Source organism: Eleutherodactylus coqui, chromosome 13 (genome assembly GCF_035609145.1).
Source record: "Eleutherodactylus coqui strain aEleCoq1 chromosome 13, aEleCoq1.hap1, whole genome shotgun sequence".
NCBI classification, from domain to species: domain Eukaryota; kingdom Metazoa; phylum Chordata; class Amphibia; order Anura; family Eleutherodactylidae; genus Eleutherodactylus; species Eleutherodactylus coqui.
The window spans coordinates 70,673,705-70,691,680 of NC_089849.1; the positions used below are offsets into that span (position 1 = coordinate 70,673,705).

At 45.5% G+C, this 17,976-nt stretch overlaps 1 protein-coding gene across 2 annotated transcripts in view; it reads left to right on the top strand.

Moving 5' to 3' along the window:
* Nucleotides 1-17,976, top strand: part of TMEM104 (transmembrane protein 104) — a 28,549-nt gene that overhangs the window by 1,136 nt on the left and 9,437 nt on the right. The window contains exons 2-6 of one of the 2 annotated variants that reach the window (XM_066587312.1): nucleotides 4,717-4,809; nucleotides 9,113-9,234; nucleotides 9,835-9,916; nucleotides 13,262-13,343; nucleotides 13,513-13,593. In XM_066587312.1, coding sequence (XP_066443409.1) covers nucleotides 4,765-4,809; nucleotides 9,113-9,234; nucleotides 9,835-9,916; nucleotides 13,262-13,343; nucleotides 13,513-13,593 — 412 coding nt within the window. In that variant the 5' untranslated portion in view covers nucleotides 4,717-4,764. The remainder of the gene's footprint in view (nucleotides 1-4,716; nucleotides 4,810-9,112; nucleotides 9,235-9,834; nucleotides 9,917-13,261; nucleotides 13,344-13,512; nucleotides 13,594-17,976) is intronic. The other variant, XM_066587313.1, reaches the window with a different exon arrangement.

Genomic DNA, 17,976 nt, shown 5'->3' on the forward strand with positions numbered 1-17,976 from the left:
TGAACCATACGGATGGCCGGGTCCAACAGCAGCAGGAAGCCATATGCCATGGGGGCACCGCTGGGGCTCAACAGACTAGCAGGTCTTGAGCCCAACTAGCAATTGCCCGTTCCCCCGATCAGGAGCTGCGTGTTATCCAGCTCCCATCGGAATCTACAGAGGCTCCCGCGCCAAAGATCGGTCAGGTCCTATCATTTTGCGCAGCAGGAAATTGTAGCTGCTGACTTTCAATCACCCATCTTCGATTTTTCTTCTTGGCGCACAAAATCCTTTCGCCTGAACGTTCCCATAGGAAACCATTGTTTCTAATATGATAGTCACAATTTTTTTTTTTTAAGCGCATACTTTTTGCGCACGTAGGCCCCCGTGTGAAGGAGTTACATTGGTTTTCCCGGCAAGCACTAACCTGGGGTAATCAATAGCAGATTGAGGGGTTTGATCAACTGATGTGAACGAGCTTCGGACTCCCGGAAGACCTAAAGTGTAACGCAGCGGCCCGGGGCGGTAATGCAGCGCTCTCCTATTCACGGCAATGGAAGACCTGCCTTGTGGACAGCGCCTTCACATCAGCTGATCGGTGGTGGTCCCCAGTGACGGCTATTCTGAAGATGGGCCATGATTACCTTTGGACCGGGCGACCCGTTTAAGGTGCTCGCATTACTACATGTGCGCCATTACAGCGCCGTGCAAAAAAAGAAGGCTGTGGAGTCGAAAGACAAGTTCTAACTCTACAATAAAACCATCTAACAGTGTGTCCTGGTGTATAATAAGGCTGATGTTCCCTTTTATTACTGCAAATGTATTGCTAATGATTATACACGAGGCATTTATGAGTGAGTCAGCGTTGGAAGTTTGGCTTAAGGGCCCTCTACACGCCCGATGATCCTGCCGTGTGACGGCGCTGCTGATCACCCGCCGGATGAGCCAAGGCGTCTTTGTAAACGGATCACATCTTTTATGCAGTGCAAAAAAATGTTTGTTGTCGCCGGCACATTTCATGTTAAGGGGGACATGTTACCAATAATGCTCTATGAGGGGCCAGCAATCGTATGATCAATTGTTCATCCCCTCTAAAGTCTGAATCGGCCAGCGCAAAGACCTGGTAGACGAGCACCGATCTTGTTGATTGGCACTGGTATCACCAGCAAATTAATGTAAAAGGACCCTTACTGAGATCCAGCCCTACAACCAAGATCTGTAATCCGGCTGTATCTGAGGCCTGAAGGGTAGAACAGAGTATTTCAGAGACATAAGTGCCAGTCCTTGTTTCTGATTGGGGCCCATTCACACATGGGGCCACGGGCTGTCCGTGGATTCCTTGGACAGCATATGGCCCCGTAATGGCCTACGAGGATATTTGTGTGGCCAATTTTTCATACCCAAAAATAAGCCTGTGTATATCGGGGAGGGCCCCGCCGCCGGTTGTCCGTCCCATCGGGGAGGGCCCCGCCGCCGGTTGTCCGTCCCATCGGGGAGGGCCCCGCCGCCGGTTGTCCGTCCCATCGGGGAGGGCCCCGCCGCCGGTTGTCCGTCCCATCGGGGAGGGCCCCGCCGCCGGTTGTCCGTCCCATCGGGGAGGGCCCCGCCGCCGGTTGTCCGTCCCATCGGGGAGGGCCCCGCCGCCGGTTGTCCGTCCCATCGGGGAGGGCCCCGCCGCCGGTTGTCCGTCCCATCGGGGAGGGCCCCGCCGCCGGTTGTCCGTCCCATCGGGGAGGGCCCCGCCGCCGGTTGTCCGATGCAAGTTCCTCCAGCTTTTTCGAACACAACTGGCATACGGCCAACTGAATATGTCCTTAGAGATGTCATATGTTAGGAGGTGGAGGCTACTGTATACCTGTGTGTTGTGTGCCAGATGTTGGGCACTAAGCTGGGCAGTCGGCCACTTAACCTGCAGACACCTGCTTGTTTGCCAAGTATTTGGGGTCAAGCCTAACTAATTAGTTGCCCCTCCAAAAAGCCCATGGCGGGTTATGTCTTCTAGTTCTTATGCTTTAGATACCGGACAGTTGAGGGACATTCCATTATAGGATTTATGGGAATCCCTACTGACCGCTATTCACGCATATGCCAAAACGTAGCAGCCAAATCGTGGCTTACATGGTGTGCAGTTCACACCCACCTGGTCAATCATGTTAAATGAGGGTCAATCTGTTTAATTAAAACTAGTGCTACTTGTACGGCCAGGAGGGTTTAAGGGTGGATATGCTGCAGAAAATCCATCCGGACTTTCCACAGCATATCTGTATGGAATCGCACAGTACCAAATCCACGCCATTTTGGTGCAGACTTACCTTCTGGTCTCTCCCAGCAATGATGCCTTGATCCATGTGACCGCCTCAGCCTGTGATTGGCTGCAGCGAGTGTCCCCCCCTACTTTCTGATCTTCAGCAGATCCGCAGGTAACCCTAAGCAAAATCCGTAGCAATTTGTATTAAGGCCGCCTTCACACGAGCGGAAGCGTTTTTGCACGCACCTGAGTTTTCGTGGAATGAATGATGATGATATTTTTTTGTGTGCGTCAGGACATTCTTCTGTACTTTTTTGCGCCCACAAGGCGCGTTCATTTTCGCGCGGCAAACAGAGACACACAGATTGAAATGGCTAATTAGTTCCAGATGTGTTCTTTTTCCAGTGGAATTGCGCAATATTCCACGCACCTCCTTGCATATTCTGTAGACCTACCTGCTCTCGCTCGGTATGTAAATGCTCGTCAGTATATTTAGCCGCTTTCTTCTTGCGTGACAGACGTAGTTTCAGGTGATTAATAACTGCTAAATTAGCATGCTAATGTAGGTTAATTGTAGAGCCGTCCCGTTATTATAACGCCGCAATGTACGGATACGAGTGGCAATAATATAATGCAAAGACGGCGACAGCAATAAAATGGTGTATATTCACAACGCCACAAACCAAAAGGTAGAATCTGAATTCATTACGATTTTAACAAAAAAATGCCTTGGATAAAGGTTCGCTACCAACCCAACATTAACCCTTTCTACTGTTGTTGGAAGGGAGTTTGCCAAAGTCCCTTAATGTGGCATAGCTTACAGTAGGGTTAATAAATGCGAGTCCATCCTACGGCTATTCCTTCCTACCTCCCCATACACTTCCCCGCACACGTATGTACGTACATATAGCTACATCTGGTTTCATAGGTAGAGGGGAGCAGTCTGGTAGCGGCTTATCTTCTACGTCAGCAAAGGATTGGGCATAATGATATCAGACATGTCCAATCCTTCTTTACCCTGACAGCTGGCATCAGGGCAGAGCTGGGACACCCCATAAAAAATAGCCAGTTGGATGGTCTCTTAGAAGTCAGCGGATTCAGCCAACTTACATCTAATGTGTATGGGCAGCTAAATAAAAAAAAAATATATATCTTTTTTTTTTTTTCTTTACCCTAATATCTCGTTCTGAGGGATCATCAAAGAAAACCCAAGCCCCATTCCTATTGGGGTCATTCAAGGACATCTCTGATTATTACAAAAACGTTGCCCATTTGTTCATTACTAAAATGTATATCAAAACCTCAATTTTCAGACCAATCGGGTCATGGAGTTTAGACATCCGCCCTGTGAATCTTCAAAGGTCACCGAGAACCATCATTTTTGGATAATCCCTATGTATATATTTGATCTACTAGAGGAAATCCCTTCCTATAAAAGCATTGTAAAGCTGCTTTTACATGATCCTTCGCTGAAGCCGCCAGCGCTAACCTTTTCCCAACAATTATTGGGCTGAACTTGCAAGCACAATGGAACCTGGCAATTAGCATTGTATTGTTAAAAGCTACCCATACATACACATGAGCTATAGATTGTCTGAACCCCCTAATAAGGTGCATTTACACACAAAGATCATTGCTCAAAAGATGGCTTTTGAGCGATCATTTTGCATAAACTGCTAATTGGTACTAACGCCTATTAGTACCGTTTAGTAGCGTGGAATTAGCCCCGCCCCCATCCCGCCTCTCCCCATTGCAAATAGTGCAGAGGGGCGGAGAGGAGGCAGAGAGGGGGCGGGAGCTCAGTTCCTGGCCCTGGCTCTTCCATCCTCCCCCCCCTGCACACGAGGACAACGTATATCGGCTCGGCGTAAAACCCGAGCCGATATACGTTCGTGTGAATGCACCCTAAGGGTGGCCTTCACACCTGCGATCGCGATATTGCTGCTTTCTTTTGTTTGTTTTCTTTAATGCAAATGTCAATAGGACCTTCTAATGTTAAAAACACCTCGCACAAAAATCGCAAGTCCTATTGACATTCACGTTAAAAAAAAAAACAGCAATATCGCAAGTGTGAAGGCGCCCTAAACCTTCCATGTATGTTTTCTCCGATCTGGAGACGTCACAGCAGGCTCTTGTATCCCACCTGCAAGAAACATGATCCGAGGCAGTTTCTGATTTCTGTAATACTTCTACATTGTATCTTATATTACGGTAGCAAGACCCCAGGAAGTGAACCGAGCCTCAGTCCCTATAGGATTGTGTAGGGATTTAAAGATTTTATAGGATCTTGTTTTAGTTCAGAAGGGTCCGGGTCCGAAACTGACCTCACTTTGGTGAAATGACATTTCGAGTACCTGGTCTTATATGGTGGGATGTTGTATTGATTTATAGTAGACCCCACCACATAGGATGAGCTGCTCATGTGATTGTGAAGGTGGAATGAAGTATTAATATATAATTCACTCTGGTCATTTCCATTTGTTTTCTAGGTTTCCCCTGCCCCTTTTCCCCTCTGTCATCCCTACCCCACCCCAGCCATGGCAGGTGATATCACAGACACCGGGGAGCTCTATTCTCCATTTGTAAGTATTGTGAATACACCTTTATTAACTAAAATGGTAGGTTAGAAAAGATTATGTTCTTCATGTCATTCAGCTTGTTTCTAAAATCTCCCAAACATGGAATTTGTGAGATTTCAGAAGCAAGTCACATGTGATTCCCAGGGAATAATACTTAGTGCATGTAATTTTCATGTGATCTCCGTGTGCCGTTGGTAGTCTTAGATTTCAGAAGTATTAAATTCCTTTACAATGAAATGTATAGTCATTGTATGTTGCCCTCATTGGGTGGTCATCAATGGAATCCCTACTGATCTCAAGAATGAAGTGACCTTGGAGCTTCACCTTCAGTCCTCTGGAAATTCCATCATGACTCCACTCCCATAGCTGACAGTGAGGCAGTAAAGGTGGTTCTGCTGTTAGGGGCCCAAGCAACCTCGTGGCCCAAACTAACCTGTGGAAAGCCACTCGCCTGCTATTCATCAATCACTACATGATATCTTCAAAGTCTCGCTTATAAAATACAGGAGTCCACTTTAATAGGCAAAAGCAAGCAAACCTGGTTCCCAACATGGCGCTCTGCATTCTACGTACTCTATCCTACCAAATATAATTGGACACCTAAGGAAGAATCAAAAGTAGTAGTACTAGTTAATACTTAGTGGGGCTCCTTTGGCCCTAATGATGTCAGATACTCACTGTAGAATAGATTGTATTAATGTCTGGTACAATGCAGCTGGTATTTCCCTCAATTCATCCTGCAAACATCTGTCATTCTCTCAAAGAAGATGAACACTGTTTATAATTCCTGACCCGATGTTCCAGTTCATCCCAAAGATTTTCAGTAGGGTGTGGGCCAGTCCAATCGTGGAAAATCCATATCCTCAAACCAACGTATAACAGTGTTTGATGTGTGACAAGTCACATAATCTTGTTGGAAGTATTGCTGACCGTTCCCAGAGTATTATCACATTGTCACCAGCACATTATCATCTAGAATGTCAGGGTTCACCTCCGTGTTCATGGTTCTTGCCACTTCAACCACAGACTGAGGCCATGGCACGTAAAATATCCACACACCATAACGGAACCTCTGCCATACTTAAAGGGTTTGTCTCGCGGCAGCAAGTGGGGTTAGGCACTTCTGTATGGCCATATTAATGCACTTTGTAATATACATCGTGCATTAAATATGAGCCATACAGAAGTTATTCACTTACCTTCCCTGCGCTGGCGTCCCCGTCTCCATGGCTCTGTCTAATTTCAGCGTCTAATCTCCCGATTAGACGTGCTTGCGCAGAAGGGTCTTCTCCCATCTGTTCGGTCCGGCACAAGCGGCATTCTGGCTCCGCCCCCTTCTACGTGTCATTGCGTAGCTCCGCCCCATCATGTGTGCCGATTCCAGCTTCCTGATTGGCTGGAATCGGCACACATGACGGGGCGGAGCTACGCGATGACACGTAGAAGGGGGCGGAGCCAGAATGCCGCTTGTGCCGGACCGAACAGATGGGAGAAGACCCTTCTGCGCAAGCGCGTCTAATCGGGCGATTAGACGCTGAAATTAGACGGAGCCATGGAGACGGGGACGCCAGCAACGGAGCAGGTAAGTAAATAACTTCTGTATGGCTCATATTTAATGCACGATGTACATTACAAAGTGCATTAATATGGCCATACAGAAGTGTATAACCCCACTTGCTGCCGCGAGACAACCCCTTTAAATGGATATTCCAGTTCCAATAAGTGTAAGCCTTATCCACAAGATTTGGGATAATTAGCTGATCATGGGGTTCTGACTGCTGGTACCCCTACTGATCACAAGAACAAACCCGGCCGGTCCCCAGATGAAGGAAGTGTAGATTGGGCAATGTGGTAAGCGCAGTTTGGGGCTCAGGCGTGTCTAGCCGCCACTTGTCCTCCCTGCATTTTTAATCCCCGCCTGCTGTAAAAAGCTTCAGAGCACCGCAGGGAGAACAAGCGGTGGCTAGAAGCGCCTGAGCCCCGGCAGACAGGCGAGTGTGTGTGTGTGTGTGTGTGTGTGTGTGTGTATATGTATGTGTGTGTGTATGTGTATAATATATATATATATATATTTTTTTATTTTTTTATTTTACTACAGCTAGGGTTGGTTTTCAGGGAAGGGCTTATATTTAAAGCCCTTCCCCAAAAATCACTGCAGGGGTGCTGACGTCCTATTGCTTTCAATGGGGCAACGCCATCCCCATTAAAATCAGTGGGAGAGCTTCACGATCCGGAACGGATTACTGGCTTTTCCATTCATTTCAATGGGAAAAATTGATTTGACTTACGAGTCTTTTGTGTTAAGAGCTCCGTCACGGAACGAATTAAACTCTTAACCCAAGGCACCTTTGTATTTGCCTATAGCATGGGTAGTCATTCAAATGCGTGGTGGATATTGGTATGTCTACTGTCTTTCGTTCAAGGGCTGTTTCACTAGTGACAGATGCTCTTTCAGATAGTGGCCTGCCGAGTACCATTTCCCAGATCGTTTTTGAAGATGTCCTTTAGACAGAACGCACCTTTCTTTATGTGGTTTTACAGATCTGTTTAACCATAGTGACTGTTATTTACACTTCCTCAATTTAAGCAAGCCAATTGCTGTATCAGCTCCTCGACTAGGGCCAGAGGTTGAGTAAAGCCGCTGACTACCGCAGAGCTATATCGGTGACCTTGCTAACTCCAAGAACTGAACAGCGGTAGAGTAACAAATGTAGAATACTAATGTGCTGATCCCATAATAACCTGAAGAATGTATGGCTACTATACAGGGTGTAGTCAGGAAGCCGGTTCCAGCGCTATATCTCAATACGGGGAGCTTATATTGAAATAACAGTAGTGTACTTGGATAGAAAGGCTTGGGTGCACTACACGATGGTATGACACATGAGCCTGTGGGGGGCCCGGAACATGATTTTAATTTTGTGTTGTGGCCCTTGTAAGAGGGGGAGGGTAAAACTCAACAGCAAAGTTCAGGAGTAGCATGTGAGAAGCAGGAATCCGCTTTCTATGTATCCAGTGGGTCCCCTGAAGTAAGGAAAGTGGCTGCCTATAAAAGTATAAAACAAATGCCTCACCCGGCACCCTGTCATGTCACCTAACACGTGGGGACTAGAGATGAGCGAACCTACTCGTTTAGGGCGATTTTCGCAATCGAGCACCGCTTTTTTTCGAGTAACTGACTACTCGGGCGAAAAGATTCGGGGGGCGGGGGGAACAGGGGGGAGCTCTCTCTCTCCCCCCCCCCCCCCCCCACTCCCCTCTGCAACCCCCCGCTCACCCCCGGCGCCCCTCCCCGAACCTTTTCACCCGAGTAGTCAGTTACTCGAAAAAAGCGGTGCTTGATTGCGAAATCGCCCTAAACGAGTACGTTCGCTCATCTCTAGTGGGGACTTGAGAGGGTCCCTTTATGATAATTAACATCGTATTGATGATTAATTTTAATACATTAACTTATTACATAAATTAGTAAAGGGTAGGTTCATATTTAGCAGAATTGGTGTGCTTTTTCCGCTGCAGAACATCTGCATCAAATTTCGCATTGCACCACCGGTGTGGATTTTTATGCAGCTTTTGATATAGATCCGTATCAGACTTCACCCCTACATTTGAAAGTGTGAAATCGCCTTCGGATCCATGTCAAAATCCATACCAAACGACGTAGATTTTGAGCAGATTTTCCTGCGCGCCAAAATTCACAGCGCAAAATGGGCTATAGATTTTTTTTCGTGCTGAACTGCAGCAAAATCCACTGCGTGTAAACGTACCCTTATAAATTTAATGTATCTCTAGATAACTGATTAGTATAGGGGATTGTAATATAAAGGGTTAATGTAGAATGTACACTCTGTGTTCTTATCTCTCCTTCAATCTCACATTGACAGGAGAGGAGAAGGCAAGTATACAAGCTTTCCCAGTCAGCGCTGTGATTGGCTGTCAGTGATGGCATGATCCGATCAGGTCCCGATGATGGCACCCTAACAGGCTGTTAGTAACAGGGTGTTTTACCTGTTGTGGGGCGCAATTGCCAGTGGAACAAGTGATATAAATTTACGTCGCTGCTGCTCAGAGCCCAGGCAGCAGCGACGTAAACTTAACATCAACGGTTGCGAAAGGGTTAAACAAATTCGATTTGTTCTTTTGCGACCTTTGATGGAAGAGGTGGCAGGCTGCCATATTAACTGATTAGCTGGGACTGATCGACCCATCGACTAATACAAAATAACCCCCATTGGCCCTACCTGAAACTGGGGTGTAAAATGTTATTTTCCGTCACAGCTTGCATTTATAAAACTTGTTTTCTGTGCAGGTCGGACTGGTATACATGTTTAACCTAATTGTTGGCACTGGCGCCCTCACAATGCCTAAGGCCTTTGCCAATGCTGGCTGGTTGGTGAGCCTTATTCTCATCATCTTCTTGGCATTTATGAGGTGAGTACACAGGGTGCCAACACCATACTGCATTAATTCACCACCCAAGGAGGAGTTCATGAGGCCGTTTATAACGTGCAGCTACACATACCACCATTTAGGGTACGTTCACCCCTAGCAGAAATGGTGCGGGTGTCCGGTAATGGAAAATCGGCACCAAAGTCAAAAGTGACTTGAATTTTGGTGCGGATCCACCGCAGGCTTCACCCCATCTATTGAATGGGTGAAATCGGCTGAAAATGCGCACTATTTCTGCTATGTGTGAACATACCCTAAAGGTCACTTCCACTTAAAGGGATTGTCCAGGATTAGTAAAACGCACACGTCTGATTTTTTTTTTTTTTCTCAAAAACAGCACAACACCGGTCCATAATTCGTGTGGTTCTACAGCTCAGCCCTGTTTATGTCAGTGGATCTGAGCTGCAATACCAGACGCAAGCCACCGAAAGAGAGCAGCCATGTTTTGTTTTTTTTTTTTTTTTTACCCTGGAAACCCCTAAAACATACTTGAAAAAATTTTTTTAATTTATCTGAATGCAACACAGTTTCACATTTAGCCGAACCCTATCCTACTAACTAATTGATACTCTTCTGCCCTAGCTACATGACAACAACCTTTGTTGTTGAAGCCATGGCGGCTGCCAATGCCCAGTTGCGGTGGAAGAGATGGGAGAAGGAGGTGGTAAGTTCATTCTTAGTAATGCTTAGAGGTACCATTCTCAGTGTGTGGTGCAAAGTGTTGGCACACGGAGTGCTCGTACTTTTCAGTATACACTGTGCTAAAGGTTTGCTCCTAAGAAATACTACAGAGTAAGCAGCTTGTGCAGCATCACAGGTTTGTCCTATTGCGCGGCTACAACAATGAGAGTGCTTCTAATGACACTGATACTTTGATACTGATACTGACATTCTCTCTATGAAATCAGTTTGGGCAGCCATGTCAGTGTAAAGGAGGGATGAACAGATAGAGTATGTGCACACGCTGCAGATTTGGACTGAAAATCTGTCCATGCATCTGAATGGGGATATTTCTGCAGCATGTGTATGGAATTCTGCGTACCATTCAGAGCAATATATGGAGCTGCAACAAATCTACCACAAGCGATAATGGTCACAGGTGGCGTTCTTCACACTAAAAGCCTGCTAAGCTCTTAACTTGCAGCTCCACAAGCAGGCATGTCAGAGAAAGCTGGTCTTGAAAAGAAAAGTCAACTGCAGAACAATCAAACAGAACATAACCGGTTCCTCTCCGATCGCACAGCTATGTTTTGACCTTTTTCAGTGACATGGATGCACGTGCAGTATGCATTAAAGGGGTTTTTGAGTTCTAGAAAAAAACGTACAGAGGGCTGGGAATTGTTAAACGGATTAATGCAAGTTATTCTCACTGTGTCGATCCCGCGCTGATGCTGTCATCCTCGCCATTGGTCTGTGTTTACTTTGATTGCAGCGGTGACCTTCCATATACAGACGTGACCACCGCAGCCAATCGCTTAACTTAGCTACCTTATGCTGCTGCGGCCAGTGATTGGCTGCAGTGGTTGTGTGGTTACGGAAGGTCGCCGCTGCAGCCAGTGTAAACAGAGAACGGCAGTGAGGACAGGAGCGTCAGTGCTTGATCGGCAGGTGATTGTAGTAGTAAGTTTTTAATTTAGTTTTTTTTTTTTTTTTTATTGCATGCCCATTTTTTATTTTCTCTAGCACTCTAAAAACTTCTTTAAGCCTTCCCTTTCTATTAATTTAACCCTTTAGTGAATTGGTTGTAATTAGATATGAGCGAGCATACTCTCTAAGGGCAATTACTCGAGCGAGCATTGTCCTTAGCGAGTACCTGCCCGCTCGGAAGAAAAGATTCGGGTGCCGGTGGGGGAGAGCGGGGGAGGGGGGGAATGGAGAGGTGATCCCTCTCTCTCTCTCCTCCCCCCGCCCCCCTCTGCTCACTTCGGCAAGTTGCCGGCACCCGAATCTTTTCTTCCGAGCGGGCAGGTACTGACTAAGGACAATACTCGCTCAAGTAATTGCTCAAGTATGCTCGCTCATCTCTAGTTGTAATCAAAACTAAGTTGTCACTCTCACTTTCTTCTTGGTGAGTTCACCTGCGGTGCAGTGTTCAAATCTACAGTATGTTAATATATGCTGCAGACTTTCTCCCCTTCAAAAGAGGGAATGACATCTACATTGAATTCACACCAAAATCCGTAGCAATTCTACATATATGTTGCAGATTCCATAGTTTCACAGCAAAATCTGTGGTAGAGGTTTTCCTTGCTGAATTTACAGCCCGTATGAACGTACCCTTAAAGGGATTCTGTCAACGGGTTCATGAAGTTTGACTCAGAGCTGAGCTCCAAGTCGTGGGGGCGGGTTGTTCCGGCTTCTTCCCACCCGCATAATGCAGATTGACAGCTTTCTCCCCTTTTGTATATAAGGAGGAAGCTGTCACTCTGCATGCCATGGGCGGGGAGCGGCTAGTACCACCCGCCTCCGTGACTCAGAGCTCAGCGTTGTGTCAGGCTTCATGAATTTGGTAACCGAATCCCTTTTAAGAAAAAAAATTGCAAGAATATAAGTTTTATAGCCTGGTTCTAAAATATGTATGCCTATGCTTTAGATTTAAAGGTGTTTTTCTTTTCTTAATGTCTTCCAGAGTCCAAAGACGTTCAGTTTGAAACGTACCCTTACTTCACTTTGGTGTTCTTACACATTCAGTTCTTGCAACTTCGTAGGAATCGCAAATAAGTATAAGATAACCATAAGAATATGAAAACCTCTGACAAAAAGGGCTAAGCAGTCATCAAAGTGTTAACGTATATATAATATATAAGGAGTCGTACACAGTGGATATAAAAGTCTACACACCCCTGTTAAAATACCAGGTTTTTGTCATGTTAAAAAAAAATAAAAAATCGGGACGTCCCTCAAAAATTCCTGAAAAGACCAGAAGAAGATTGGTCCTGGAGGCGGCCAAGAGGCCGACAGCAACAGTAAGCAGGAATTTCTGTTAAGTACTGGTTGTGTGGTGCATATGACGACCATCTCCTGTGTTCTTCATATGTCTGGGCTATGGGGTAGGGGGGCAAGATGTATGTTTTCCTTGGTTAGAAAAGTCTTCCAATCTCGACTATGTTTTGCCACAACCTACAAGTCTGACAGAAGTCTGTGGGAGAACGTGTTCTGGTCTGAAGAGCCTGAGGTTGGACTATTGGCCATTATTCCCAAGGGTATGTTTGCTGCAAATGCAACACTGCGCATCACCAAAGGAACGCCAGACCCGCAGTGAAGATGGCGGGGGCAGCATTATGCTTGAGGGCTGTTCTGCTGCTGGAACTGGGGCTTTAGTCAAGGTGGAGGGAATTATGAACAGTTCCAAATATCAGGCAATGTTGGTACAAAACCTTCGGGCCTCGGCTAAGAAGCTAGAGATGAAGAGCAGACATCCAAATCAACCACAGAATGGCGTCACCAGAAGATCACAGTTTTGAAATGGCGTGGCCAGAGCCCAGACCACAATCCTATTGAGGATCTGTGGGTTAACCTGAAGAGGGCGCTACAAACGAGATGCCAGATGTGACAGGTTTGGAGCGCTTTTGCAAGGAAAAACGTGCAAAGATTGCCGAGTCAAGATGTACCCTGCTGATTGACACCGACCCAAAAAGACTGAATGCTGTCATAAAGTCCAAGGGTGCATCAACAAAGTATTAGTTTTAAGTTGTGCATAATTATTAAAAACATTATTTTTTTCCCCCCACCCTCGAAGATTTGTTCTCCAATGGAATTCCATTCCAGATAACGAGTCACACTGATGGTGGAAATAAATCTGATAGGATTCATGTGGGCGGATTTTTTTACCGTGACAAAAACCTGGCATTTTACCAGGGGGGTGTAGACTTTTTATATCCACTGTATATAATGTCTATGTGATACACTTACAGCTGGTTTGCACTCCTCCGGGATTACCAGGGCCGGACATAGACGATTATACTTAAACCCAGGTCTGTCTCGGTTCTGACAAATTGTCTGTTTTCAGGAAGCAGATTCCTCCGAAAACTCAGATAACGAATCTCATGATGGATATGAAAATTCTGAAATCCGTCCAATCCTTTCAGTGCGTGAGTATTTGACAAATATGTGTGAGGAGACCCTTATTGGGAGACGGTACAGATATTTTTCCTCTTCTTCTTTTTTTTTTTTTTTTTTTTTTAATTTTTTTAAATTATTTTAATTTTTTTAAATTTGATTTGGTACAACAAAAAAATACATCTATTTTTTTCCTTTCAGAGCGTCGGGGTTTGTCGGACCCATATGAAATTGTGGAGCGGGTGGAGATGGGGCAGATGGCCTCCATGTTCTTTAATAAAGGTAGGGATTCAAGTATTAACCCTTTGCAATCCAATTTTATAATCAGGGTTTCCTAGGGGCTTTCTCTTTCTGCCATTATACAATGGCGCCATCTGCTGGCTAGAGCCAGCACTGCGGTATGTGACATGCTAGAGAGGCCCCCGATAACAGAGCGGCTGGTCATCTACAGTAAAATTACCCTGCCGGATGTCTTCTGACATTGGGGCAGTACAGCCTTCAATCAGAATGTCTTCAGACGTCAGACAGTGGATTGGAAAGGGTTAAACACTGCTACATTTAGTAACACACAGATTTAAGCATTTTCCAAATTATTTGCAATCTGTTGTGCTGTAAGTTACTCATTGGCAATGTATCTGCTGTAATACTGCGCTATGCCAAAAGGTGGCTGTACTTTCCTGTGAATGTACAGAAATGTATTTGTATTACTCCACGATTAGGCGAATTACTGAGCAGTGAAAACAGCAGAATTTAATTTCGATTTTTGGCTCTGGTTTCTTGTTTTAGTAATGTTATACTCTATAAGGCTTCATGTCCATGGGGAAAATAAATTTTAAAATCCGCAGCGAATCACCTGCACGCGTGATCCGCATGTAAAATTTCCCATAGGAATGCATTGACCACCCGCGGGTAGATAAATGGCCACGGATGGTATTTTAAAGTGATTTAAAAATTTCATGTGCGGGAAAAAAAACGTGACATGCTCCCTTTAGTGCAGATCACGCTCCGGGTGGCCCCCATTGATCTCTATGGGTGTGGGAGATCCGCTGCGGATCTTAAATGTGAATTAAATAGGTATGAGAGATCTGCTGCAGATTTCAAGGCTGGGAGGTGGGGAAAGTACTGGGAGGTGGGGTAAAGTGGGCAAAACACCTCTAGTGTGAAAAACAACGCATCCGCATGCAATAAAATACAATTTTGAGCTTATCCACACTGATCCGCAGCAGAAATCCGCGCTACATATCCGCAGCGGGCCTGATTTTCCCCGTGGACATGAGGCTTTACAGTTGAGATTTCTTGGATCCACTTTACTTCAGTGTAACAAATGCCCAATTAAACATTTTTATATTCTTTTTTTTATTAGTTTCTTGTAATCTACACTGCCCCCTTTTTTTTTTTAAAGAGACCCCCATCTAGAAGTCTGTTGAATTTCTGTTGTTCAAAGGAAGTCAATTAAGATTTAGATTCCACTAGGTATCAAAGGAATACTGGGCTCGGGGTGTGCCAAGAACCCAACATTACTTCACCTTCACCCGCCCGAACTGTTGACAACTTACAGGAAGGGTTCATCGATTCATGCTGCTTGCACCACATTCTGACCTCCCATCAGCATAAGGACTCCTCCAAACAACCATGTTGTTGCAGCGCATTTTGAGTGCAGAATCCGCTGTACCAATCTGCCATAGGCTTCCATGATGCCGATCACACATATTGCGTGAAATACGCACACAGTAAAGATCGCAGCATGTTCTATCGTGGTGCGCATACATGCCAAGATAGTGCATGGCAATCTATAGCCCGCAACAAGTACACAATATGTAAGTTCATGTGCAGCTGGCCTAATGCAAATATCTGAATTCATCAGGGATCTGCTTTTTCACACTTTTGCCCCCTGGAGTCTTGTCTTTCATTTTTTTTCTTGGACCTCTTACACTTCAGTGGCGCAGGAACTGGTCATCTGCTGGCCCATCCGTGCCGAGCATTAGATGGGGTACAAGTGCTGTATCCAGCTGCAGTTTCCTCGATCAAGCACGGTCTGTTCATTAGAACAATTCTTAAAAAGTAGCTGCACTTCTTAGACCTCATGTCCACTTGAAAAATACAATCCGCGCAGAATCTGCCGTTGATTTCCGTGGTGGATTCCACGCAGATTTGCTTTAAATGGTTTTTTTTTTACATACAGATATCCCCACACATTGCTATCAATGTGATAGCAATGTTGCCGATCCGCGCAGAATCCACGGCAGAATGGAGCCTGCTGCGTTTTTTCTCCAGCACGTGAAAAACGCAATTCTTCTAAAATGCCATCCGCGGGTGCAAAAATCAATTTAATGGACCGCGGGTGGCCAATGATTCCCTATGGGCAACATCCGCTGCGGAATCCGCAATTCCATTTAGCTAGTGGACATGAGGCCTTAGAGTTTTTAGAAATCGTGACCCCAGTAAATCTCCAGCTCTGATGACCAGGCCTTGTTTTAAGTCCCTCAGATTGCTTGATTTCCCCATTTTTAACATGCATTCACACTGAAACCGATCCACTAAAAACTTGCTTAGCAGACTGTATGCTGTACTCCGGGGTTACAGCTCCAATTCCAAAAGTTCTAACCGTTCAATCAATGTATCGTAGTATGTTAGGCTGTAAAAAGACCTTTGTCCATCCAGTTCAGCCCCCCCCCCCCCCGTTTCCTTCTTTCCAACGTTGATCCAGAGGAATGCAAAAATCCCCAATGAGGTGGAAGCCAATTTTCCCCATTTAGGCCTCATGTCCACGGGCAGGTTGGATTCCGCATTCGGGAGCCCGCAGCGGAATCTGGTCCTGCCCACGGCCGAGGACCCTGCTTACCTGTCCAAGTCTTCTTTTTTCTGTACTACGGATTTGTGTGGCAGTGCCAGCCAGCACATATGCGCAGTACATTTTCTTTATTTATTTATTTTTTTTTGAACTCCTGCTTTCATGCAGATCGGACAGCTTCCATTGACTGCAATGGAAGCCGTCCGTACGGGAACCGCATCAAAATTGAGCATGCTGCGATTATTTATTTTTTAACCGCGAGCAGAAACCGCAATTGGTTTCCGCTCATGGACATGAAGGATCGTTTTACCAAAGCATGCTATGGGGGCTTATTGCCGCGGAATCCAGAGCAGAACACCGGCTCCGGATTCCGCAGCAAAAATCCGCCTGTGGACATTGGGCCTTAAGGGAAAAAATTCCTTCCCGACTTCAATCTGGAAATCGGAATATTCCCCGAATCACTGACCCTTCTGGAGTTCTTAATGATCAGTGTATAATACCACTGCTCTTGAGCAATAGAAATCCACTCTCTATGCAGGGATTTTAATGCTGAACTTGCACTTCTACACCACAAGCAATGAAGGAGTGTAAAGCATGAGGGAGGGACAGACGGGAAGCCTGGCCTTCTGACGAGGCAGATGGCAAATTTCCGGTTCCCTATAGCTTGTATAGAAACGACTGCTCCTAGTTCTGCCATAGCGTGGTGCTATCCGTTACACTAACTTACAGGGTTCTCAGGCCATTATGGCAGCATCTGCTCACACGCAGCTATAGATGATATTTTTACGGCATATGTAGTTAATAACCGTTGTCTGTAGCGATGTTAGGGCAACAGATGGCTCATCACCAATGTCACACGGGGGGTCCCATCGTTCCGTTATCTATGAGCTTCACAACAGGTTGGGAAATTCTGCGGGTGAAATATTCAGTACATCCCGTAGTTGGAAGCGCCTGACATCTTCCTGTATCTAGTCCTGTTCTTACAGGAGTATATGTACGCTACTGAAGACTGCTGGTATATATGGTGGGTAGAATGGCATTAGAGACATTGCTCTTAACCCCTTCATGACCAGGGGGGGTTGCAGCCCAGAGCAGAATTTAAGCTTTTGAAATGCTGTATTCTAAAAGGGATTTATTTTATTTTTTGAGTTTTCCCCAGTGTGTTTTTATTCCTTTTATTTTTATGACAAGTGGGGCTTCCTTATTGTTTAAAATTGGAGCTTCCTCCCTTAGCTTTAGCCTCACTTAGCCTCTGTATATGGATGATGATCTATGTACAGAAATATTTTTAGTACGTGCAATTGTGCTTTTTGCGTTTTTATTTTTCTTAGCTTTTTTTACATTTTATTTGCATATGTTCTCACATTTTTTATTTATTTTTTTGCACTTTTTTTTTTTTTTTTACAGGTTAGCAGGGAGGACATTATCTATACAGACCACTGATAACAGGGATGTATTGGTAACAGGTAGAGATGAGCGAGCATCAAAATGCTCGGGTGCTCGTTACTCGAGTCGAACTTTCAGTGATGCTCGAGAGTTCGTTTCGAGTAACGAACCCCATTGAAGTCAATGGGCGACCAGAGCATTTTTGTATATCGCCGATGCTCGCTAAGGTTTTCATTTGTGAAAACCTGGGAAATTCAAGAAAGTGATGGGAACGACACAGAAACGGATAGGGCAGGCGAGGGGGCTACATGTTGGGCTGCATCTCAAGTTCCCAGGTCCCACTATTAAGCCACAATAGTGGCAAGAGTGAGACCCCCCCCCCCCCCCCGCACTGTCAGCATAAAGATCGTTCTCCTCTGCCATAGCTGTAACAGCTGTGGCAGAGAAGAACGATGTTAGCCCATTGAATTCAATGGAGCTGGCAATAC